We start from the raw sequence: 25,732 nt of genomic DNA on the forward strand, positions 1-25,732 counted from the left end.
CTTGACAAAAGGGCACTTTGTACACTTTGGACAGTATCTGTCTTCACTTTGGCATTTCAAAGTTGTCACAAGAGTTTGAGACATTCTTAGTTCAGAAGGGACAGGAAAAGAAAGGAAAGCACATTTTGTTATGACTTTATTGAGATATAAAAATCTTTTTGACCCTACATGCTCCACACTCAGTAATGTTTACTGAATAGGAGATGTGGGGGTTGTGTATCACATATGAATTTATAACTCTTTCGGTTTCACAGGTAGTGCTGTTTTTTGAAACCATTATCTCTCAATCTGAGAAAGTCGTCTGGGACATAAAGGCCCTGACAATCCCCTTGTTTTAGAGGGACGTCATCAGAAAAAGTATTTCATAAAAGAGGCTATTCATAAAGTGTTGTTTAACCTACCAACTACTACTCGGCTTTTTTGAACCTTTGCACTGTCTTATATGTCAAAGAAATTAGACAATAAGAATCACATTTTATGCACTAAGGGTTTCATATATTGTTTATCTGTGGAGCTTTGAGGTCACAAGAGAAAACTCAAACTTGTGTTTTTCTGCTGTTGTGCTTAATGAGCTTCTGTAGTTCCACATAAGTATTATGCAGAGCGTAAACTTGTTATCAAAAGTCTCTGAAGATCATTTGAAAGTAACCCCAGGGTTACTTAAAAAGGAAGAACAATTCAATGCTTGTTTTGGCACAAATGGACTTGTTTTCAACTTGTGCTAAACTCATGTCCGTGGGGGGAAGGAAGAAGCCCTGCAGCATCATTCAACATGCAGATCATGTATTTAAACATTCCTTCCTTTGGCTCATTGCATTACAACAGTCCAATCATTAGCACTTTCTCTTCGTTTGCTCTTGCCTGAACTCTCACTCTTACTTGCTTTTCTCTGCCATTTTCTATTGTGCCAGTACCATAAAATGTAGTGCTAGTCAATATGTTATTACTCTAATTTATGAAATAATGTTAGGCGTATTATTAAATGAAGCAGCACCGAATGTACTGTTATTATCTGTATTTTAAACTCATCCTGTCAGGAAATTAAGTATTTTAATAGAAACCCACACCTGCTTCTTACTCACAGTGTCATACAAGCAGCTTCCTGCATGAATGGATGTCATTATTGGACTTTATGTGAACCCAAGCCCCAAAATGTGACTGAGAGGACACTTTCCATTATGCTCAGCCTGGATTGCTGCCATTGCCAGGCAGATGACGGAAATATTTTTCTCTGTGCTCCTCTCTCTCCCTCTCTCACCTGTTGTAAGTTGCTTCTGCAGTTTATGCAGCAGAGGCTGCAGCTAGACTGCCTTTTACTGCCCACCTCTGGCTAAAGTGAGGAACAACACCATCATGATAGCTTTAACAGCAAAGCACAAAATCAATATGATGGCTCTCTCTTGTGGTACTTTGAAGACATGGCCAGATTAACTACATGCTGCCTAAAACCCCATGTCAGACAAATCTAAAGCCATGACTTCTGTAACTCAAAGTATTGAGACTGTATATGCTTTTTTTTTTTTTTTTTAAATAATGTCTGCTTCACACTCAGTTTAAAAACAGTCACATCTGGGAGTTTCATAATAGAAATTGTATTTAATGGCCACTGCATAATGTGTCTTGCTCATGGCATAGTGTTTTTTTTTTTGTTTTAGAAAGAAACAACATACCTGTAAACTTTATGTTTAAATACGAATTAAGTACTTTTATTTCAGTCTTTTTTAATATTGAATAATATAAAATATATAATTTGCAAACAGAGACACTTGCGTGTTTTCTCTAATGTTTTTTTCACTGTGTGGCTCATGTGTTTTGTCAAGGCCACCATGTTTTGCTCATATTTGAATGCACAAAAGCACAAAAAAACCACTCGGAAAACAAAATAATAATTCTTTATGTTTGAGTCATATCTCCCAGAGATACAAGACATTTAGAAAACATATATTACAAGCACAGTGCACTGTAATAACCACAGTATATTTCATACAAAAGGCACATGCTTTGAATTTACAAAATCTCTGACAATTGTACAGTATTGACATCATCTTTCCTAGATTAAGTGCCATGTGGCTGGAACGTTGCAGTCAGTTTGATGGTCAGGAGACATGTGACCAGACAGGAAATGTCAGTGAAGAACATAAAGTGACACTTAATGCAGATGTCATCTATGTCCACGTGTTCACCGCTCGTTTCAGCAGTCTAAGAGTCATCTTTCTCTGTGCAGTCACAAGAGTTGTCCACACTTACAGCCTCATCTGGATTGATGCTAACAGTCTCTGTGTGGTCAGTGTCAGGGTGAGGGCCCTCCAGACTGATGTCTTTATGGACAGAATCTGCACGAGCATCTGTTTCTTTAGTGAGGGTGTTTTGTTCATCCTGAGCATCAGAATCAGGGCCTCTGGCATCTGTGTGTCCTGTTATGTCACTTGTGTGGTTAACAGGTATTTGACTGGGCGTGCTGTGGTCAGGATCCAAGTCTGGGTCTTTCCCATCTGTTGGATTCTGGTAGGTTTGTAAAGTGTCAGTGGAGCTGCTGGAGTCTGAGATCTGCTCCTTAGCTGTATCAAAGGACTCGGTGAGAATACTGTCACTGTACGATTGACTGGCAATTGTGTCTGTCTCAGACCCGTTCACAGAAGGGCCGTCTGTATCTGGAAGTTGGTGATTGAGATCTTCTTCTCCATGTGCATCACCAAGATTACTGTCTATATGCTCTGTGTCCACATCACTCATGCAATTTATTGGATCTAAGGCGTCTTCATACTTTTCCTCTTCAGGTATGGAATCCAAGGTACTGTTCCTTTTAAACAAACCTTCTGTATGTTCCACACCACCATCTGAGTCATTTTCCTTCTTTTGCTCAGGCGCTGTGCCTGTGTAGTCCATGCTGTCCTCTCCAGCAGCAGTGCCTTCCTCTCCTGCCAGAACTCTCTTCAGACCGCGGGCTCTGTCTCTGTAAAGTTGGCACAGCTGAGCGTCGGGCATGTGGTTGCCGTGGATCTCTGCCAGCTTCATGTACACCACATACAGAGCCTCAGTGTTAGCTTGGTCCTCCAGGGCTGCTGCCAGAGCCAACTGGAAGTAGCCCACTGCATCAAAAGCATCCTGGACAAGAGTGTACAGTGCAGAGGTCAGAACAGGTCTCATTGAAATTAAACACAAATCTTCACATTTGAAGGCTGGTGTCTGATCCCCACCATTTACTGTTGTAAGGACATCAGATAACGGTAAAAACAAGGTCACTGTTGTTTTGGCAGAAGATCTAAAGCTTTTTATTATGTTCCTGTATTTGCCAAATACAGGAACATTCATGAATTCATCAACAACGAAAATTAGTATTGGAGAAGTAGGTAGTATAAATATTGGCGAGTTAATTAATAAGAATGTATTTATTTATTCATGGTTTTGCATTTTGATAATAAAAAAAGAATTTAGTTATAAATTATAATTGAGGTATTTTATCATTTAGTTATTAAACAAAATATATGTATTTTTAGTCACAGAGTTTAACTGAAAAAGTTTGACTTAAAAAAAAAAAATACATTTTGTGTTTCACATCTGATCATAATTGAAAATGTGATTCGGTTTTACTGATACTTAAACAGTGTTCGAAACTATTCTTTAAAGGGTTGTTTGAGATAAATAAGATTCAGTTGATTTCTCAAGTCTTGTGTTTTGAATCTTGGTGGTGGGGGAAAAACTTTTGTTTACATTTGTGTTTCAGATTGTGTCTTTAAGGTGGAGGGTGTTAATTTGAGGAATGCACTGCACATACAGTATACTGTTTGCTCATTCAGCACAGAAATATATTCGTTTCCTGTACCTTCAGTTTGTGTAGAGTGAAATTTCCCAGTCTGCTGTAGACCTTAGTGTAGTAGCGAGCCTCCGCAGGGTCCTGCAGGACCGGGGGGCAGAGGGAGAGGGACTTGAGGTAGTAGTTTTCTGCCATCTCATACTGCTGCAGGCTGTAGTAAACTGTCGCCAGCCGGTGGTAGGCTGTTCTCTCATTCACACGTACACCTGAGGAAAAACAACAGTGGTGTCTGCTCACAGCGTAGGTCTATATCAGCTGTGGTTATTGTGGGTTTACATTTTCATTAATGGTTAAAGGCTCAGTGTGTAGGATTTAGTGGCATCTAGCGGTTAGGTTGCAGATTGCAACCAACTGAATACTCCCTCCCTCACCCCTCCCTTTCCAAGTATGTAGAAGAACATACTGTGGCCTTCAGGCAATGTAAAAACACAAAAGGCGCTCTCTACACCCAGTCTTTGGTTTGTCCACTCTAGGCTACTCTAGAAACATGATGGGCCATGATGAAAAGGACCTGCTCCCTATGTAGATATGAAGGGCTCATTCTAAGCTAATGAAAACACAATTATTTTTAGTTTCAGGTAATTGTACACTAATGAAAACATATTTATGAATTCTGTATTTCATATCTGCCAATAACCTGTCACCCAATGTCAGCTGGGATCGGCTCCAGCCCCCCGCGGCCCTCCAAGGATAAGCGGTATGGATAATGGATGGATGGATGGATATCTGCCAATAGATCAGCCTAAATCCGACACACTGGTCCGTCAACTAACAAGGCATCTGTACCTGTTTTGCCGGCGATCTGAACAGCCAGTGTTGCGTACTGCAGAGCCTCCTCCTGCTCTCCCTGGTTCATCAGCAGCTCTGTCAGTTTACTCAACAAGCGAAACTCTGAATGGATGTCCTTGATGCTGCGTGCAAAGGGCAGACTGCCATCCTGAATAATATATGAATAATTTGTTTAATTAGGTCAGTGGTGTCAAGATCATTTCATGGAATCCCATATGAATCTTACTCGGGACACTGTAGCTTTCAGATACATCAAATATGTTTTATGTCGTGTCCCCTTACCCTGAAGAAAGGCAGTGAGGCCATCCGGTTTTTGTGGCCTTTAAAGTAGACGTCTCCTGCCTCCTCATAGATGCTCATGGCAAAGTGAGGATCATTCATCCTCAGGGCTGTCTTCACTGCTGCCTGTCAATCAATATTGATTGATCTGACATTATTATTATTGACTTTAGTCTATAGTCATTGCTGCTCAGGAAGGAGGATTGCCCACACACAATGAATGCCAGTTGAAAAATGCTCCCATCCCTCATGTAACCACTCCACCTTACACTATCATTCATATATTCCCTCCTCCTCCTCACCTGCAGGTACATGTCAGCCAGCTCGTCCTCTTGGATGAGGTAATATATACGTCCCACCTGCAGCCAGGTCTCTGACTCCTCCTCTCTCTTGCCCAAATCAATAGAAATCCTCAGGCTCTGCTTGGTGTAGTCCAGAGACTTGCGCGATGATCTGCACCACACAGTACAACATTAAATCAAATTAATTAAGATTAAATCAAAAACAGTGTGGGAGAGTGGGGAAAAAAAAATCACCTCTCAGTGTTGAGTGACAGGTAGAGGCTGCTGAGGATTTCCAGGTATTCTCCCTCCAGTCTCTTGTCCTTAAGCTCTCTGGATACTGACACACAGTGCTCATAGTAGACGATACTCTGACCATACAGCAGCATGTCAGCATACAGCCGACTCAGCACCTTGGCCACCACCATCTGACCTATGAGAAATACAGCTTATACTTAGATAATACTTAGAAATGTTACCAGTTGCTCCTGAGGTAAAATAGTTTATCCAGACATATACATGGTAAAGGCCAATTTTAGCTTATCACATATACTTTATATCAGCATTGATGGGATGTCGGCCAATAATTAACAAGGAGGGAGATTTTGCTGTCGCTACTTCATTAGCTGACTATGTGCTCAAAATGAAATTGCAGCACAAAAATTATACACGAGAGTTTAGAAGCAGTGTCGCAGTTTGTCCACCAAAGAGCACTGACAAGTACATTTTTCATCCGTGTCCTGTTGCTCAGTACAGATCTGACACCTGATATCACATATAAGGGATAACATAATAATGTACAGAGAGACAGAAGATTTTGCCTGTCTCATTTTAAATTTGACCTAATTGAACAATACTTACTGTGCAAATTTCTGGCATTTAGTGCAATTAGTAGCCCCATTTCATAAGATGCCCTGATGTCCTGACTCCTCCCCCTGTCTTTGTAGCTCCGCCCCAGCCATAGGTAGGTCTGAACGTGCTCCTCGTCTGTGGGGCTTTCCCAAAGCTCCAGAAAAAGGTGCAGTGATCTGGTAATACAATTACCATCACAGTAAATTTCCTTGGAGCTTCTCTGTTGTACAACTTGGTAAAGATGCAGTAAGACAGATATCTGACCTGACTAGGAAGCGTTCTGCTACCCAAGATGCCCCCACATCCAGTGCCAGGCAGCCGAGGTTGGCCAGCGCCAGGGCTTGGTTCCTCTGGTTACCACTCTCCCTGGAGATTACCAAGGCTGAGTGGAGATGCCGGCCTGCCTCTGGGACACGACCCTGCCGCCTCAGACACGAAGCCAAGAGGTTGTGGATCACTCCTTGCTGCGTGGGACTGTCTGTACCCTGGAGAGAGACGTACACACAGAGGCACAGATTACACATGATATTCATATAAAGGAACAGGTAGAATCTACATTTTAGCTTCTACAAATGTTTGTGATGAATAACATCAGTTGCTGTACCTGAAGTGATGTGAGCAGTGGCTGCAGGACACTCTGGGCCCTCTCGGCCTGTCCCGTCAACACCAGCAGCCACCCGAGCAACACCGACGCCTCGAAGCCCTCCTCCTCGTTGATGTGGTCTCCTGTCTCCACAGCTTGTTGAGCACAGTGCACTGCTTTGTCTAAGGCATCATACTGCTGGTAGACTGAGGCCAAGCCCAAACACAGATCCCTTTGGGTCTTCATGTCCTCGCCCTGCTCAGCTATGGCCAGGGCTTGCTGAAGGTAAACCACAATCTGGGCCGGGAGCAAGGAGGTTCCTTCCTTCCAGCACGGGTTCAGGCGAACAGAGTTCCTGATAAACAACTCAATCCTTTGGAAAGCGTCGCGGAGGGAGTGGTCTTGTCTTGAGTCCAGGCTCAGAGAGGCCAGTGCTAAGTAAGGCATGTACTTGCGATGATAGAGCCAGCTCAAGAGCCAGTTGAGGTCCAAAGGAGCTATGGGTTGACCCTCAGCGGCAGAGAGAGACACCGAGAGAAACTGTAGGCGCTCAACAAAGGGAAGAGCGTCATCGGTCTTCTTGAGAAGCAGGAAGAGGCTGGAGATGAGGTAGCACACACGAGACTCCAGGCTTTTGTCCCCCATCACCACCGATCTCCTCAGGATCAGCTTCAGCAGTTCTACCTCGTCGGTGGAGGTGAAGGTGTGGCTCGGGAGACAGAGGAGCAGAGCACTGGCCTTCTCCAGAGTCTGGGGCAGTTTGTCTGTCATACGCTGCTTCAGGTAGACGGCGGTGAGGTTTGTGAAGAGAGCGACGAGGAGTGGCGTGTCAGAGAAACTGTCGACACAAACACTCAGAGCCTCCTCATAGTACACCCGTGCCTGAGGAAAAGAGGAGATGTATACAGCATGTGGGAGCTGATTACAAACAGATGTAGATTGTGATGAAGATTCAAAGACTTCACATTTATGTTCATTTCACTTTATTGTCCCTTGAAGGGAAAGTCGCCCTGCGGTAGCCATTAAAAACACAGCAGGCATCCATTTTATTACTATTACCTTATTGTGATATGAATGGCAATGCACTTTATATCACGATGTCTTCTCTTGTTTCTTTAGAGAGGAATAAAGCATCTAACTATAGACACTGCATGCATATTAATTCTAGAAATGAAGTCCAAACCTGGGAGAGTTTTAGCTTCCTGGCACAGAGTCTTCCCAGCAGAAAGCATGCACGGCGTCGTGCCCAGTGCATGCCCATCCGCTTGGCGCACTCCCTGACACTCTCGAGGTGCCCTAAGAGCTCGTCCTCAGTCTTACCACTGAAGGTCACCCACAGGAAGGAATACTGCAGGTCGTACAGGGGCAGGAAGTCCTCCTGGAAAAAATAACAAACAAAATATTTTAGCGTTTGGTAAGAATAGAGTTAATGGGCCTAACAAAAGTGTAATGATCCCTATCCCATAAAATCCTCCCAAAGGTGCTTCCTGACACACGCAGTAAAGACTGGGTTAACTGGAAATGTGTTTTTGACAAAAGCAGAAATGGTTGTTGATTTTGTCGATGAAATTAATGTAGATTCTTTTTTCCTGAAAAGATTAAAATCTTATTTGTTAAGAGTAACATATTAATAACATAAAGTAACATAAAATCGCTGGAAAGATAAAAAGAGGTGTATCTGCTGAGAAATTTTGATCATGAATGGTCAAGACAATGCAGAGCTTTTTTGCATTTTTGCACTACATAATTAAATTACATATTGTGGTAATTCCAGTTTGTCCTTTAGGTTTTCGTGACAGAACAGCTTTGGAGTACAGAAGCTAAATTAATTCACTTAAATTGACTATATAATATTTTTAAACCTCTTATGAGCCAAAGAACTTAGAGAGAAAAAAAGATTATTCATAGATGAAAAGGTTCGATAGTTACAGGCCAAGAAGATTATGAGTGGGTTCAAAATAAGAATGAGGGTAGTCCTGGAAGGACTGTTGCAAATGTGCACACAGCTTTATTTACTAAAAACTAATTTTGATCATGCGATACAGAGAAGCTGTTCACTTGATATTCATCATCTTCATTTGCTATCAAATCCAGGCTGCCAGACAGAAAAAAGAAAAAGAAAGAGGAAGAAAAGAGAGCCTACTGAACAATCTGTTGGTTTGGCTTTCGGCCCCACAAATAAATGAATTGTTGAACTGAGACTCTACTGACATGGAAGTGTTCCTGGTTGAGCAGGGTCAGTGTGGGGTCACTGAGCTCGGACTCCTCCCCCTCCCAGCTGTTCTCCTCCAAGAAGAGAGGTGGATCTTCCTGGAACTCGTCCAACTCCCTGAATGTGTCGTCCAGAGTGAAGGACAGGCGCTCTCCCTCGCGTGGCAGAGGATTATGGGAGTGATAGAGGGACAGACGGGGAGAGGAGTGAGAGAGAGAGGGCCGTGGGGAGGAGTGGTATGGGGGTGTCCCTCCACTTTTCTCTGACATGACACTCTGACGTGCGCTTGAAGGAACCTTATGGTCTGTGGGAAGAAAACAGATACATCAGCGCGGAGCAAAGACGTGGATTGAGGTTTAATTTTAAGGCTATCAGAATACATTAAGCTCACAAACAGCTGATCTCAGCAATAAATTATAAAGCGGTACCATGTTTTGGCCGATTCCTGATGTACATGAAGTCAGTCTCATCCAGTCTGTCTGGAAACACACAAGGTAAATCAATTAAAGCCTCAGTTTTCCAGTTGGGAGAAGAGATGGAAACATTTTTTTTTCCTAAAATGAATGAAACAGTACCACTATTTAGGAAACAAACATGAGCTGCACTTCAAATCAGACATGACCTATATTTCAGTTACGGCTCTGGCGCAACCCCTTCCTTTCCCCTACCCGACAAAAAAGTATATCTCTTGATCAGCCCAGTCGCTCGTTTACCTAGCCTGTACACAGAGCTGATGTCAGATGAGAAGAGTCTTTCCAGCAGGCCGCTATCACTTGGCTCAGAGCTACACGGGTGAACCTGAGCCAGGCTGGCCCTCTCCTCCTCAGTCAGAAAGACCAATTGTTTGTCTCTGTGCAGGAGAAACAAAGGCAGCATTGTCATCTCGACTGTCTCACCGGATCCACCGTGTCCACACCGCAGATACACTAAATAAGATTTCATTAAAAATTTGTGGAAAATTATAAACAAGAAGCAGCTAATGTGGATTTAATCAAGATAAAGGGCTTTAAAGTTGAAATGACGCACAACATCATCAGATCAAAAAGTTCAGGCCATGGCATGTATTATACAACTAGAAAAACAAACTTCTCACAGGGGCATGGTGTCCAGAGGTTTGACATGGGCCTTGTGTATAAAACCAGTGTGTCCCGTGGATGTGTGTGTTCCTATGAAGATGCCCAGGCCTCGGACTAGCAGACCCTGAATCTCCACAATGTCGCCTTGGCTCAGCTGGAGCTCATCCGGTCCCACTGGACTGTAGTCAACCACTGCTACACAGGAACCTGTGACTGAGATGTTTGGTGAGGAGAACAGGATTTAGGAACCGACAGGCTATAAAAATATAAAAAAGTTAAACTTATTAGCTGAAAAGAGATGCTTGTTGTGACAGGAAACAGCTTTGAGAAGAGCAGTAAAAGTGAGCCGATGCAATAAAGTTGTGGGCCGTAAAACCAAAGCAAAGAGCTTAAGGCTAAAATTCTCTGTAGGGCTAAGGGGAGCTGAGACTTTGGTGTATGTCGGCTTGTGGCAAGCATACACTCACCCATCTGCCAATCGAAGCAGCACACCCTCAATTATACATAATTTTAAGCCTTAATAAAAATTTAAATAGGTGAGCTATATAAAAAAATCACCCCCCAATACAGTTGTCATGAAGGAGGAAATTAGCTATAGAGACCAAAACCGTTTTTGTACCAGGTTGTAAACATGTTTATTTCTGCTCTAAAGTTGGGCATTTTAACATGGTAGTCTATGGGGATTGAGTTGTGTTTGGAGCCAGTCCGAAGTGGCCATTGGAAGAACTGCAGCTTTTGGCATTTCGTGTTTGCTTCATTTTTTGGCCCTGGAGTTAGGCTTGGTTGGTCACTATGAGCCATTAACTACTACTATTAACTACTAGCCACTATTAACCTTTCCCATTACACATTTGATCCATTGTTAAAATATGATTGAAATATGAATATGATATCATGATTGGTGCAACTTTAAAGTAAGCATTGAATGTGTTTGTAGCATCTTGTGTGTTTTGAACATATGGGACTGTATATGTGTGTACGACATTACCAATTGGATGTTCAAATGGTTCCTTTTCTGGTGGCGAGCATCCAGCATGGTCTGGGTACTTCCTCAGGAACCACCTGACCAAACAGGAAGTACAGTTTAACAAGATTATAACCATTAATGTGTACAAATGTCTATCACCTGTACTGCTCATTCAACCAAATGTTTTGACAAGAGAACGTTTTAATCTCACTGTTTCTAAATCAAGCAGTTTCTAACTGACATGGCTCATTTGAGGAACACAGAGTGACTCACTGATAGAAGGGGTAGGGCAGTGGCTGCATTGCGTTGACTGGCACCAGGCCATGGTTTCCTGTGGAGAGCATGGTGCCCTCCCACATGTTGTCCTGCCCTGTGTCCCTCACCATCAGCAAGTCGTTCTTTTTGAATGACAGCTGTTCTTCTTCTTCCTCATCCTGCTCACTTCTTGTAAATAGCGCCTTCGCAAAGAAGGATCCTGCAAAGAGATGTGTGTAAACAGGCATAAGTAGAGAGATACAGCTCCTTCCACCACACGTACACACACATTGCAAGCAAGCATGTAGAAAACCAGACACCTTAAGTGTTTTTTCAGAAAGTGGCTTCGTGTTGATAAAATCCACCACACTTAAGTCAAAGATCAGCAGAACTGCTACTGCTACTTCGCCCTCATTCAGTCAATGGCAAATGATGGATGTTTTATTACCCCACTAATGTAATTCCCATCACTATTTGCCAGCACTGCAGTCCTATTGCATGTGTCCGTGAGGCTTTTTGTCTGGCGGAAATGTTCAGGAGGAATAAGTGATGTCTGTGTAGACCAGGCAGGATGAAATCTATAGTTGTATAATAGTTTTGCTTTAGCAGAACAATGACCAATTTTATAGCTGGAAAAACAGAAGAAATTTCTAACATTTAATGATAACTGATCACAAATCAGTTATACAATTCAAAGACCGTTTTTGGTCATAAAAATATAAATGGTGTTGCTTACTTGTAAGTACAGTACAGTAAGGCACAGTAAAGCTCTCGCAACTGACTATAGGGCGTGCATTTCTATAATATGCTGAAAGTCATGTACAGCAGTTTATCCAGTGGGTCTTTCTTAGTGTTAATTGGGGTTAGCGAAAAATGGATTAAAAGTAATGGGATCAAATGTCAGCAGCAATCAGTCACTCTATAATTAAAGTTACCAGATTTAAGATGTGTCTGAACATAACTATTTCTTACTTTTAGAATGTTTTTGGAGAAAAAAAAACACATTTTAATTTTAACAATATTTAGTACAGTATGTATGTATAAAGTCTATGTGCTACATTGTCACTGTCGTCAATAGTTGTGTGCATTTTAAAACAAAATCAGAAGATAAGACACTGTTCAGTTTAGAGTCGGGAAGAGCTAAATGTTTAGAAATTTTGGATCAGGGATTCATTGACTGGATCTCAGCTACTCTTTAGAAGAGGATCGGTAATTTTACAGATGACCCTTTTCACTCTCTCAACCTCACCAAGCTTCCATTACTTGACCAATGTCACAACACAGCATTACAGACCTTCCTGGAGTAGAAGTCCCAGGTAGAGGGTGGCCAGATGTTCCTCATCCACGCTGACATTGATCTCCAGGTCACTGAGCAGCTCTGGGTCCAGCCAGAAGGACTGATCACACAGGAAGTTCTCCAAGCAGCGAGCCACATAGCCTGAGACAGAGCACACGCAAGTCTAATTTAAATACTAATAATACACCGCATCCCTAACAACAAAACCTTGTTACACAACCATGATGATTGATATGTTAAACATAGTGCAGTAATGCAAATTAGTGCAGTTTGCAGCCCTTAAAGCCCATGAAAACTTGGCTCCAAATTCTATGCTTTTATTTACAACATTAAATGTATTAATGACTAAACAAGCAAAAATCAAAGTGTTTGAGCTTAATACTCAAGACCTCAGCCAGTCTGCTTCTTAAGGACTGATTTGGTGTGAATTGATTTGAGTGACTTGGGCTGGGAACATAATCAAACAACTCCACGACTGTCTTCAGATTCTGATTTCAAATGTTGCCCAATCCTGATTGGTGCCAAATGTACATCAGCATTTTCCAACCCACTTCAAATCTTAGAGAGGAGCACAGACAGAGCACAAACACAAAAACTCTCTTGTGAAATAACCAAGAACGTTTTAAGGAAGAAAGTGATGTGTTCCTTCATGGCCTTTTAAGAAAATTAGAATTCATACCCAATGCTAGATAAGTAGAAAACTTCCAAATTTCCTCCACAGTCTTGAATGTGAGTACAAAGCTGTCCTTCTCAGCGTGGACAGACACCAGGCGTGCAGACAAGTCCTGCAGAAACAAAATCTTGTTTCATTAACAGAACACCGATCCATCTCCATAAAATGCACAACTCATACATAATATAATATATCACATTGCATTATATAGACTCTTATCATTATGCACCTTATTCTACATTATAATATCAGATGGAGTGGTACAGTAAAGTCTGTGTAATGTCTGCATTGTCAGGTGTGACTCACTTTAAAGAGCTGGATGACATCCTGGCTGTTGCTTTCCACCACTCGAAGTCGTGTGCGCAGCGCCTCCTGCAGGGTTCGGTCAGGATCCACACTGGAGCGCCTCCGCCCAGTGAACAACAGCACAATTTCTGACGGGAAAGATGAATTCAGCGATTAATCAGACTAAGATTAAATATTTTCACCTGGTGGATTAGTGTGGTATACAACCAAATCCAATGCAAATAAAAAATCATCTTAGAGATTGAGAGAGAGGGCCAGTAAGAGTAACCAGTAAGAGAATAAACAAAAGAAAGGGGATTTGTAATCCTTATAATCCTTTTGTTAGTTAAATTAGTTCATCACACTTGTACAAATAGTTTGATGACTTGTTCTGTGTGAAATCACTGAGAATAACAAACAAACAAGAGGGACAAAACTTTCAAGAGTTCATTAAAGATATTCTACGAGAGCTCATATTTCTGTGAGATGTTCTGTGAGCTAGTCCCCCGAGGAATATCATAGCTATTAGGCTTCTGACTGGACTCTTAGTGTGGCCATTTAAATCCATTTTAGAGGAAGAACCTGGGGGAATGTGATGGATGGAGCTAAACTGCTGAGTGAGTAAAACATTAGTGGACAGGGAAATGTTCTTGATCATTATGCATAAATGTAATATGCATGGGGAATACTTCTGTGCATGAAATATAACTAGTTTAGTCTGGCTGATGTAAAAGCTAGTCAGGTAATGGACTATGGCGAAAGCATCATTAAATGTACCTGAGGAGAATTTCTCTCCCAGCGACACAGTACTTCCTCTAAGGAAGGTTTCTTTCCTCTTCCAGTAGCTGTCAGGCTCCACCCCTCCTTCACCTGACTCCACCACTGGACCATCCTCCTCCTCACCTGCACCTGGAGGAGGGAACAAAATCATAAAAGCAAAAAAAAAAAAAGAAAAAAAAAGCTGGTGGATCAAGTTAAGATTGTCATCTTTTCTGAGTCAGTCCAAGGACGTGAACTTTTTGTTGTGCACGCTGAGGTAGAAAACCAAATCCAACGTTGGTTAAGCCAGTGTTTCCTAAACAGCAAATTGTATTCCGGGTTTTCTGTTTGATAAAGACAGGTGTGTGGTGTGTGGAAACAATTATATCAAAGTGGTCATCACAGGGGTTGTTTAAAGTAGACTGCAATCACAATGCAAGTCCCAGACCGGCGTGGAGATTTAACTGGAAATGTTACCAGATGATACAAGATGCCAATCACTATTTTGCCATTTAAGAAAACGTACGTATCTGTGGTCAATATTTAGTCATATGGTACAGGTTGAACATATGAGTTAGAGCAGTGGTTCCTAACCTTTTGTCTGATGTCGGTGAAATATTCTTTCACCGACACCTTTTTCTCTTTCATTTATCCCTAAAATTCTCATTTCTTTTTAAACTGGATCTTATTTAACAGTATTAATTGTATACAGTGGATATTGCTACATTTATGCAACTAATCTGTCACTTGGTTTTGGTTTGGGCAAGTTTGTATCAGTACAATCTCTTGGAGTTGCAGAGGCTAGAGGCACTTATCCATGACTTTGAGCTTGGTATAAGTATTAGCCATTACTGTTAAGCTTTACCTTGGCACATAAACAGGATCTTAATAGTTTTGAAACCCTAAAAATATCGGCCAGATGTAATTGCTGGCTATAGCAGTAAAGCGGCGATGTGTTTCCCCTGGTTTGTTCCATTGTGCAGGGAGGATGTCCCAAACACTTCCTCAGTTTGTGACCGCACCACAGCTCCTTCCTAAGTGAACCTCACTATATTGTTTGTGCTCCAAACTAATGTAGTAGAGTAGTAAGTCACAGCATGATTTCAAACTGACAGGCAGCTTCTACAACAACCCTGCCTTGCAACATACTCTACCTTGAGTCATGATGTCATTTCTTGAGAAGTGTTCATTTGTTCCCCCAAGAGTGTATGGTGGTTCCCTCCAAAGAGCATCCAGCTCAGCAGGGGAGATGTCTGTGGAAGGGGAAGCAAATCAGAGTTGGGCCTGAACATAAGGAACATATTTACTCCCTTTTTAATCAATGAATCACAAGTACTATTATCATTAGTATCTTAAAGGAATAGTTCAATATTTTGGGAAATAAGCACATTTGCTTTCTTGATGAGAGTTAGATGAGGACATTGATACCAGCCGCTGTACTGAACATAAAGGCTCAAAAGGAACCTCGGTTCAAAGGTAACCGCGCCTCAGAAGCTCATGCGTTACAGTAGGTAACAGCAGGGAAGCAAAATTTCCAGGCACACAGCAGAGACTCCAGAAAGTTACAACTAAGAAATTCTCTAGCACATAAGCCCCTGTAAAATTAGAAACCGTCATTTTTATACCTAGTTTTTTGTACAGATTAAACAAAGAAGATATAATGTGTTAATTAAAAAGCTTTAAGGTGCTAGTAGTGGTTGTAGTCAAGCTAGCTGTCTTTAGCTAAACTACGCAAACTGATCCAAAGTAAAGCTCCTGGTTGTAGCTTCACCCTGCAGGTCTGAGAGTTTTATTGATCTCCTCATGTTGGAAAGAAAGTGTTTATTTCTGAAAATATTGAACTGTTCTTTTAAAGAAAATATGCTTGTAGGTAGGGGAGAGAGTTAATGTCACTGGGGGAGACGGGTGCAGCAGTTTATATTGGAAACGCCAAGTCTGAGCCACTGGTTAGTGTGAGGAGTTATTGGGGTGTGGGTGGGTCGGTGGGGGGGGGGGGGGGGGGGGGGGACGACGACAATGATGTTGGCTGAACACACACACACACAGGCCCAGCACAAACACACAGCTGCACTGACATCAGAAAAACCTCCAGGCTCAAACAACTGCCCTGCCCCTGACTTCTGAGAACACTCTTTATGTCAGCACAGTCACATGTTTTCAGACATACAGTCAGACACCATTTTTTTAAAATGAAAAGGGAAGACGCTGGCAACCAAACAGTGACAAAAATGGAAACAATTTTAATTTAACTGCCACTTTTCTTCATTTACAACATGCTTTGTCAGTGCAAAAACACAACAGAACAGTATTAAAGCGTTCACAACAAGACAATGGGGCGCACAATTTAGCAACACAATGCAACATGACATTAGGCTGAAGGGGACAACAGCCTATTCTTTTCCATCCTACTACACAGAGCACAGTTAGCACCAACAGGACTGCTTGAGTCAACACAAGCACAGTCATGCTGCTAGAGTACAGACACACACCATGCCCCTTTTACCTTCTTGGCTAAATGTGTTACCCATGTTGTATATAAGCCTATGCTCCTGTCTATCTGAATGCAGCAGCCCGTCTCATGACGGTACAGTAGTAGCACAGAGAGCAGGCTGGGACCGACCTGTGAAGGAGGAGAGGCAGACTTTGATGAGCGGTCCACAGCAGGAGGAGTTGAGCAGCGGTCTGCAGCAACAAGACGCCATCTGGCCCAAGAGCCGGCAGCTCCCAGAGATCAATGCCATCCCATCATTCCCCCCCAGCCTCTTTAACAACAACTCACTCTCTTCCTCTCTGTTGGACAAGCCCCTGCTTCCCTTCCTATTTCTGTATTCCCTTTCCTGCCCTGTTCACTCTGTCTTTCACACCAGTTAGTGTTTACTGGATGTGTCTCTTCTGTCCCTTTCTGAAAGCCTTATCTCCTCTTCTCCTCCTGTATCTGCCTGGTTCTGCTTCTCTTTGTAATCCGTCTGTCCCTCTCTCTGTCTGCATCTCCCTCCTCCCACCAGCATCTCTCTCTTCAGTAGCTGCCCAGTTAGTAAGTGAATGCACAAAGCACTCACTGCGATTGGTATGAGTGTGTGGGGGGCAGGCCTCATTGAGAGTTTCCCTGTGTGTTGTGTATGTGCCCGGGTCAGTGAAAATATGTGCAGAATGTGTGTCACAAAGACAATGTGTGAGTCTCTTGCTGGGAGAATGTATTGCTGACCCACTGTAAGGCAATGCCACACAGGCACAGGCTGTAAGGTCACAGCAAGGGGGGGTGAGAGACGACTGGTAGCATAGATCAAGGATCAGTTTATCCACATCATACAGTTCAACACAACTCTCTCACAACACGCTCCCTGCCATCAGATGGGTATGAGACAGACACATGACAACACATCAGCAAATCCTACATCCTACACTGTGAGGTCCGTGAAGAAAAGTATGGCGCTCCAATATAGACTCTCGAGATCGCATGGCGAGGGCGCCATGGACGTTTATGACTATTCAAGGCTCCATTAAGATGTTGACATTAAAGAGGGGTGTGTAAACTACAAAATGTGCTGTCATGGTAAGATCAGAATCACTGCCCTTATGTTACCTTTTACTATCTAAGAAGGAAATACCTCATAAAGCAGCAACGTTTCCCTTCAGAGTGTGAATGTATTGGTATTGTTTAAAAGAGGAATTTTAAAAAGCTGATATTATGGTGTTCTCTTCAATACAGAGTGTAGACAGAGGCCTTTAGTTCGACAGTGGTACACCAGCGTAATTGGCGGGTAATGCTCCAGTACAATACGTTCACTCAGGCAGTAACAGATCGCCTAGTTAATGCAAGCATTTAACGTGACATTAGGAGCGGTGTCCCATCATCTGTGTGTGTCATGATAATATATTACTTTAACTTATATATTATATATTTTTTAAAAATGGGGAATACATATTTTCTAGTCGACTGCTACAGATTACAACCTGTAGCAGTCAACTGGAAAATATATGTATTCCCCATTTTCTTTTAAACTGCTGATAACTGATTTTTGTGAACACTACATTGACACATCATCACCTTATAAGTTGATATGGTGAACTTATTAGCAAACAGTTGCTTATTTACACACATCTGCAGACATAGAGCAACATTATCATTCATTTTAAGCCATGTTTGTGACCACTTAGCTAATGGTAGTCCAATATTCAGTCTCTTGTAGCTCAGCTTTTGGTCCCTACCAACTATCTAGCTCTTTAGCTGCGCAATACACCACTATGTTCACTAGCTTGTTGCGAAATTTATCAGTCTGCTGTCTGGTGCTGAACCAATTGTGCACCGTGCATTTTTTACCACTGCAAATAGTTGCGTGCTGCAGCCGAAAGCAACACTGTGAGAGCGGAGGGAATGAACCCAAACAGTCAAGACAGCTAAACAAGCTAAAACTAGCTAAAGCTTCATAAAGCCGAGGGGACATGGAGATTCAGATGATAAGATCTCTAGGTTGATCACAAGGAGTGACCCCTTTCACATTGACACATTGTTTTCACTTGGCTGTTTGATACCTGATTATTACAAAAATGTTGATTACAGTCACTTTAAAGATCCTCTTGATCCTCTTGAATCAGGTGACAATGATTACATGTGTCTTTTATAAGCGGAGAATTAAAGAAAAGTAAAGCTACTGAAAATTATGAGGCATAAATATTAATACTAATAGGCTATAGGCTATACACAGTGGCTTTAATATGGGATTATTTTTAAAATATAGTGATGTTATGATTCAGATTATAATGTCACTGACATTTGCCAGATAGATCCTAAGTCTGTATAGAAACTAAATGGTAAACTAGATGAAAAGTGTTCCAGAAGAAATACTTTTTATGAAATATTACACTACTTTTTCCCATAAAGTTGTTTCCCTCAACCATAATTCTTGCACCTGACTCTCAAACTGAACCAGTAGACTATCAAGTGAAGTTAATATACTTATAAGAAATAAGAAGGATAAAGAAATAATGGAAAGAGGGCCTCTACATCTTCATATTGATTAAAACTGTATTTTTCTATCTGTATTAGAAAACACATCTCCCACTGCCCTGCACACAGAAATCAATATTGAATTTCGAGCTTTATTCTTTCAGATGTAAGAAGAAGCTGACATTGCACGAATAAGCGATTTTTAAAAACTGTTGATCCGCTAGTTTTAAAGTAAAGAAGACTTTATTTCTTTAATTTTAGGACGTTGTCTCAGTGTTTCCCTACAGATTTCTGCTCAAGAGCTGTATTTTCAGCTAAATGTGAACTTACAGGGTTCAGATTTAACTGTTTTCCGTGATGGCTGTGGTTCTCATTAGTGAACTAATACTTTACTGATCCGAAAAACTTTAAAGGGGTTCGTGAAAAACATATAAAAAAAAAAAAAAAAGAAAATTGACATTTTGAATTGAACTAGGAGAGGCTGAGATATTTTGACTTCCAAAAACACTGGATGCTACACTTCCTATAATGCCCCTTTTATAACAGCTTTCATTAGAACCTTACTGCCTAAAGAGTGGCCACATCTTTCAAACTTCACACCCCAAGTTTGCAGCAGTTTTTAGGTCGAACACATGAACACGTACTGCACATTAAAACTATATCAAATAACTAATAAAGAGGGGCAAATCAATTGATCTGATGTGGTTATGGAAACAACGTAGTTCAAGACGGAAACATAGATGCTCTGTCCCTCATGCATTATGTGACTTCTTTCAGCTGTCGTTGCTTGTAATCACTGTTTATGGAAGGAAATGCATAAAATGTCATCCTCCTTTGTGCCCTGATCGTTCTGCTGCTTTAGTACACTGGAGACAGAGAGGCTGGTATCCCTGTCTGACACCAGTCTCTTCGTCTTGTTTATGTGGCGGCTGAATGGTCATGGGTGAATGTGTGTGTGTGTGTGTGTGTGTGTGTGTGTGCATTGTGTGAGGCAGAAAGCAGTAAACAGGCTGGAGGCGTGTCGTGGCATATCCTGATACTCTTCTGTACTCCCCAGCTAGTTTCTCAGAGTGCAACAGATTCTGTCTAATCTAATAAACACAGACTGCTCAAGGCTGATATCTGTGGTCACATGCTAGGACCTTTGTTAGCACCAAAAGCTGCACAAGGGGCAGCGATTGTCTCCAGTGACAACCACTTTAAAACATACAGAGATTGTTGAGAAAGCAATGCGATCTGATTTCTGGTGATGCTGTATAAGTCTCGGTGCCCCATTTACTGAACACCTGTGGCTCCAGCTATTGTTTCAGTGCAGCTGGAGCGTAAAACCCTTCCTCTCCAGCACCACTGCTCGGGTGAAGTCTCGCATAAACAATACATATGTTTACAGACATGTTAATCCACAAACACAGTGCGATAGGGGTTTGACGAGCCCCAGTGACCGCATACCATAAACGGCCTTATAGCCTCCGCACAGTCTGAAACCACAGCAAAAGCCTGCGCTGGAATTGTGACACTCGGCTGTCCATGACAATAACATTTTAACTCTAATAAGAAACATGTGGTGTCAGCAGTGTCTGGCTGTGTTCAAATACATGCCACGCATGGGGTGATTTGAGGTGTTTGTGACTGTATGTGTGTGTGTATGTGTGTGTATGTGTGTGTGTGTGTACATTATGGGTTAGTAGATTTGGAATATGTGGCAGAGGAGTTAGTGGAGAGTAATGTGAGACGGGGGTGTGGGACTCTAAGTTTAGACTAACCCCCTGTTAGCTCACTCACATGCCTGTGTGTTTCAGGCAAAGCTCCCTGCAGGGAGATTCCTACACTGTTGCATTGTGGCATTTGTACAACACTGAAACACACATTGTGGCACCACGATTACAAATTCATCAGGCTTTGTAGACAGATCAGTTTTATTCCCACACTCTAACATTCTTTCATTCATTAGAAATAGAGTAGAGACATGAGAAGACTTTAGATGGTCATGCACAAGTCTGCTTTTCTGCCCTTCAGGAGACTTTACACAAATAATCAAGCCACTTGTGAAGGAAGTGCAATGACTTCATGACAATCACTGCCCATTTAAAGCTTTGCATTCCATGCTATAACCTGCTGACTGACATCAACTTTATGGTTATGTGGCTAAGTACAAAGTACAGCTGTGGTGAACGTGCTAAATAGAAGAAAGTTCATGACGCAGTGAAAATCACGCACTAAAAGTAAAGAAAAAAACAAACATCTCTTACCTCTGTGTTGACGCCAGCTCTCCCTTCGCAAGTCTTTCCTCAAGTGCGTGGCAGAATGTGTGTATCTCTGTATCTCTGTGTATGTGGTCATGTGTGTGTGTTTGTGTGTGTGTTCTGTTTCACCGTTTAACTGGTGAAATGCATCTCATGACAGCTGCTGAAACCTGCTGCCGTTCTCCGCTGTCAACCCCCCAAAAAAGCACGAGAGGAAAAACAGAAAAAAAAAGTGTAAGTCAATGAGTGAAAGAGTGTGTGTGTGTGTGTGTGTGTGTGTGTGTTTGTGTTTGTGCGTGCGTTTGAGCGCTACACAGGCTATCCCAGGCGGCATGTCACTGACTGAGGAAGTTTTCTTTGCTGTTAACTCCTCCCATCATTTCTTTGGGACGAGGGTACAGCCTCCCCCTTCACTCCCTCTCTCTCTCTCTCTCTCTTCTTCTCACTCACCCCTATCCCCACGCACACACACACATACACACACTCCTCCTCCTCCCCTGTCAAAATTTGGAAACATATGAGTCTACAACAGGACTGAAGCAGTGGAAGAGGTCAGGTTATAATTACGCTTTAATCTTTCTTGAGCTATTAAACCGAGGCAATTATGTGACACCTCTCCCCATTTAGAGTTGTAAAAGCACAATAATAACAGTGCAGTTCCTCATTCTACAACACCAGTCACACCAGTTTGGTTTGACACACCCGCAATCGGAAGAGGACAGGAGATTAAAGTCGCAATCAGCTGGTTTATACAATTGTTCGGTCCATACCTGAGAAATCGCTCGTCTTCATTCCACAGGTGTAGTGTCCTGCCTATCGGGTTACACACAAACACACACACACACACACAAAACCTGCATTCCAATGAAGAAACAGCACACTGAGGGCCTGGAAATGTGAAGTATTTACCCTTGTGTGTAACGTGACAGCACAAAACCAAGGGATAGAGCAGTGACCTCTTTTCATCTTTGACACTCTTTCACTTTCTGGGTCATGTCCATCCCTATCTGTGTGAGGGGAGATAATAATCCCCAGACCAGCAGTGCTTTGGTTTCTTGTGTTGTTGTTTTTTTTTTTTTTTTTGCCTGCTTAGTTAAATATAAACTCTGGAACTGATTGTGTATCCCCAGCCCCCAGTGCACCATGACAAAGTCACCCTGAACACAGAATATCAGCCCTGCACTGAACATGTGATCGTGCAATTGGCTATGCAAGGCTGCAGGACACAGACCATTTATTCTGCTCTGTTTGCAAAAGTGTGTGTCTGTGTGCGCGCGCATGTATGTTTGTGTGAGGCGGAGGGGGAATGTGGGTGTATTAAATGGCAACAAATTACAAATAGACAGGGATGGGGGGAGATAGCAGCGTAGCATTACAGGGTGTGTGTGTGTGTGTGTGTGTGTGTGTGTGTGTGTGTGTGTGTGTGTGTGTGTGTGTGTGTGTGTGTGTGTGTGTGTGTGTATACTTTCCCCAGGCCATGTGTTTGGACAAAGGGCAAGGATTGAGAGGGTTAGCGAAGAATGCAGCATATTGCTGATCAGTGCTACTGATAGTGGACACATGGCCTGAGTGTGATTGACAAACAAAAGACACATTACCACCAATTGAAAAACACTGAGAGGATGATCAGGCAGCACAGTGCGGCAACACATCGGTGCCTGCAACAAAACATGATCATGTCATGTGTTCAGCTATTCCCAAAAGACACAGTTTGTGCTCAGTGTTGCTGTTTTCTGCCGCCTGGTGTGCTGAACACAACAGTTTCCATTGGAAGGAGAAGAGTGATGTCAAGAGTGTGCGAGTTTATTCCAGTAATAACACTTATCAGGGGATGTTTGCCTTCGTTGTCGATTAGGGGGCACTGGCGCCTTTGCGGACAGTGACAACACTGACGGCCTCTTGCCCCACTGGCTTCAGTTCACAGGAAGGCCAGCTTCCTGTTTTTCTGCCCCATCAGTTTGGAGGACAAAAGCATAACACAGGATTGACACAGGAGCACAATCAGCACCCGGCACACGTCAGGCCCACAGGGCACCCACCTATATACCGACACACACACACACACACACACACACACACACACGCATAAACACACCCTGATGAAGATAGTTTTTCAGTCAATCATTATCCATACTGATCATAATCAGCTTTGACTGGGGCACCGTCAGTAAGCACACCTTCGCAAACATCCAGCAGGAATTTTTCATTTAAGTGACATTATCAGTTGTTTATAGAAAAAACACAAATCCTATTATAAGCAACCTTAAGCTGAAGATTCTTCTCCCATACTTTGTTAACTGGACAGGGAATAGGTGAGAGAGTGGCGACTTGATGTTCTTGGATAAACACTATTCCTGTCTGACACCCCATGATGAAGGGATTTATAAATCAGCTTTTATCAAATGCAATCAGTGTCTTTTTCAATGCAAAATCCACTCCACAGTTTAACAAAGCTGCCTGTTAAAATGGAGCACAAAACTGTGTGAGGGAGTAAAGCAGATTAAAGAACACAGAGAGAACATCTTGTACAAGCACTGAGCTCCAGAACCGAGGAGGTGAGACTGTGAATGGCAGCAGAGATAGAGAGAGAGAGGGAGAAAGAGAGAGAGAGAAGGAGAGAGTGAGGCGCCTCTCACATCCCGCCATTGTCCAGCTTCCTCCAAGCTTCAGAACCAGGGCTTCCTCAGGACATGGGGCAAGGCATTGGGTTAGTTTAATAAAAACAGCACACACATACAGCTTAATAAATCAGCACACATACACATTAAGTGCAAATTCTCTTCTTTTTTTAAATTTGATTTGCAGCTTACAGTAACGTTGTGGCAGGCATTGGATACAGGCTACAAAAGTGCTTATCATTATCTTAATATTTATATACATTGTAAATAAATACATAAGTTTATACTTACAAAAATTACACAATGTTGTCTTTATGTTTTGTATGTGTTTATGTTTTTTCTGTCACACATCATTTTCCAAATGCTTATTTTTGCTCCTCGTCTTCCTTTTAATATTTATTTTTCTGTTTCCAGGTTCTCTCTCATTTTCTCTTCAGTCTTTAAGTCTTGTCATTTGTCAGGTCATTGACTTTCAGTTGCATTAGATCAACTTCAGTTGTTTTTAAACGTGATTTGAATTGACAACTGGCTGAGACTGCCTGGGGAAACATGGGCCTGGTTGTTTGACCATTAGATGGAGATCTTTCCGCACTGAGCCGATTCGATGCAAACGAAAGGCTGATCCTTGAAAGCACGACAAGTCTGCTGTTTATCATACAGTCGACGTGTGTCTGTGACGCCACAATCAGACACTGTGGGGCCTGTCCGTCAGCAGCTCCACCGGAAATAATCCAATTAACTAATTTGCTTACGCCGATTTTCCAGAAGAGGGCGGTGTCATAACAGTTTTAGCAACAAGCCCAGCCCTGCGAAAACACCAACAAGTCGCCTGAGAGGGCTTCTCCAGATTCTCTCAATTTGTTTCAAGTGTCCTACTCTTTGTTGTTTTTGTTTTTTGATTGTTTTTTTTTTTTGATTGTTTTTTTTTTTTTTGCTCCTGTCACCCGTATTGTTCTGTCCAGCATCAAATGACGCTGGTTTGACTAATTCTTAAATTCATTTAAAATGCTTCAGACAAGGTGAGGCCTCACCTCGTGTGAAAAGTGAATTAAAGACTAAGACTAATGACTTTTGAACACTTAACACTTTTTGCAGTGTGATGTAGGCCACAGTGTCCCCAAAGCCTCCACAGCAGCCCAGAGTGACGTCGCTAACCCAGGATAAAAAGAGAGAGTAGTCAAGTCATCCATAGACAGCCACAGCAATACAGGAAATAAGGCAACTTTGCTTTTACAATAAAATCATATTTTTTTATATAGTTGCTTGGCTTCCTGATCCAATTGACATCAAATAGGCTGGTTTCACTTTTATGTGAGGACATATTTCATGACAAGTGCAAGTGTGCTGTGAGACAGGTTCTAGTAAAGCCTAGGTGCTAAACCTTTTTATAAATTAATATTGAATGGATGACCATATGTTTCAAGTTAATGTGTAAGGTGAAAAATTTAGGCTAATGCTTAAAATCTACTTAAGATTTTTATAATTTAAGAGATTTTGTAAATAAGGTGTTTTCAAGGGGTTTAGTTTTGGTGTTTTGACGACTCCTGTACTATATTGGGCTCACCATAATAACAATATTTCGAATTAATGTGTAAATTAAGGAAAAGTAATGCACCCCTTAAATTTATTTTTTGCCCTTACAAAATAATGTAGGGCTACAAATTGGGGATCTGTGGCAAGCATACCTAAAACTGTGATTTAGATTAAGGTGTTGGTATTTCAGGGCAGACTTCGCTCATTTTATTTTGAAAGCGGAGGACACAGTGTTTCCTGTGAGTGTGTGGACAGTGTGTGAGAGGCG

General features: G+C 42.1%; 1 protein-coding gene across 3 annotated transcripts; it reads right to left on the minus strand.

The window, feature by feature from the left end:
- Window positions 1–1,878: 1,878 nt before the first annotated feature.
- sh3tc2 (SH3 domain and tetratricopeptide repeats 2) lies at window positions 1,879–21,658 on the minus strand. 3 transcript variants are annotated; one of them, XM_056383473.1, is made up of 23 exons: window positions 21,320–21,658; window positions 16,626–16,742; window positions 15,277–15,375; window positions 14,141–14,272; window positions 13,385–13,512; window positions 13,085–13,190; window positions 12,403–12,546; window positions 11,127–11,328; window positions 10,875–10,948; window positions 9,904–10,099; window positions 9,524–9,660; window positions 9,239–9,289; window positions 8,810–9,114; window positions 7,782–7,976; window positions 6,620–7,480; window positions 6,280–6,500; window positions 6,025–6,191; window positions 5,419–5,596; window positions 5,185–5,335; window positions 4,886–5,008; window positions 4,601–4,751; window positions 3,824–4,020; window positions 1,879–3,105 (listed from the first exon to the last, which is right to left on the minus strand). In XM_056383473.1, the coding sequence occupies exons 2-23, from the start codon at window positions 16,648–16,650 to the stop codon at window positions 2,200–2,202; spliced, it is 4,749 nt and encodes a 1,582-aa protein (XP_056239448.1). In that variant the 5' UTR covers window positions 16,651–16,742; window positions 21,320–21,658; the 3' UTR covers window positions 1,879–2,199. The 3 variants fall into 3 exon arrangements, with proteins under 3 accessions (XP_056239448.1, XP_056239447.1, XP_056239446.1); XM_056383472.1 differs by lacking the exon at window positions 16,626–16,742; XM_056383471.1 differs by lacking the exons at window positions 16,626–16,742; window positions 21,320–21,658 and adding an exon at window positions 16,743–17,118.
- Between the last annotated feature and the right edge of the window lie 4,074 nt (window positions 21,659–25,732).

This window comes from Seriola aureovittata, chromosome 8 (genome assembly GCF_021018895.1).
Source record: "Seriola aureovittata isolate HTS-2021-v1 ecotype China chromosome 8, ASM2101889v1, whole genome shotgun sequence".
NCBI lineage: Eukaryota > Metazoa > Chordata > Actinopteri > Carangiformes > Carangidae > Seriola > Seriola aureovittata.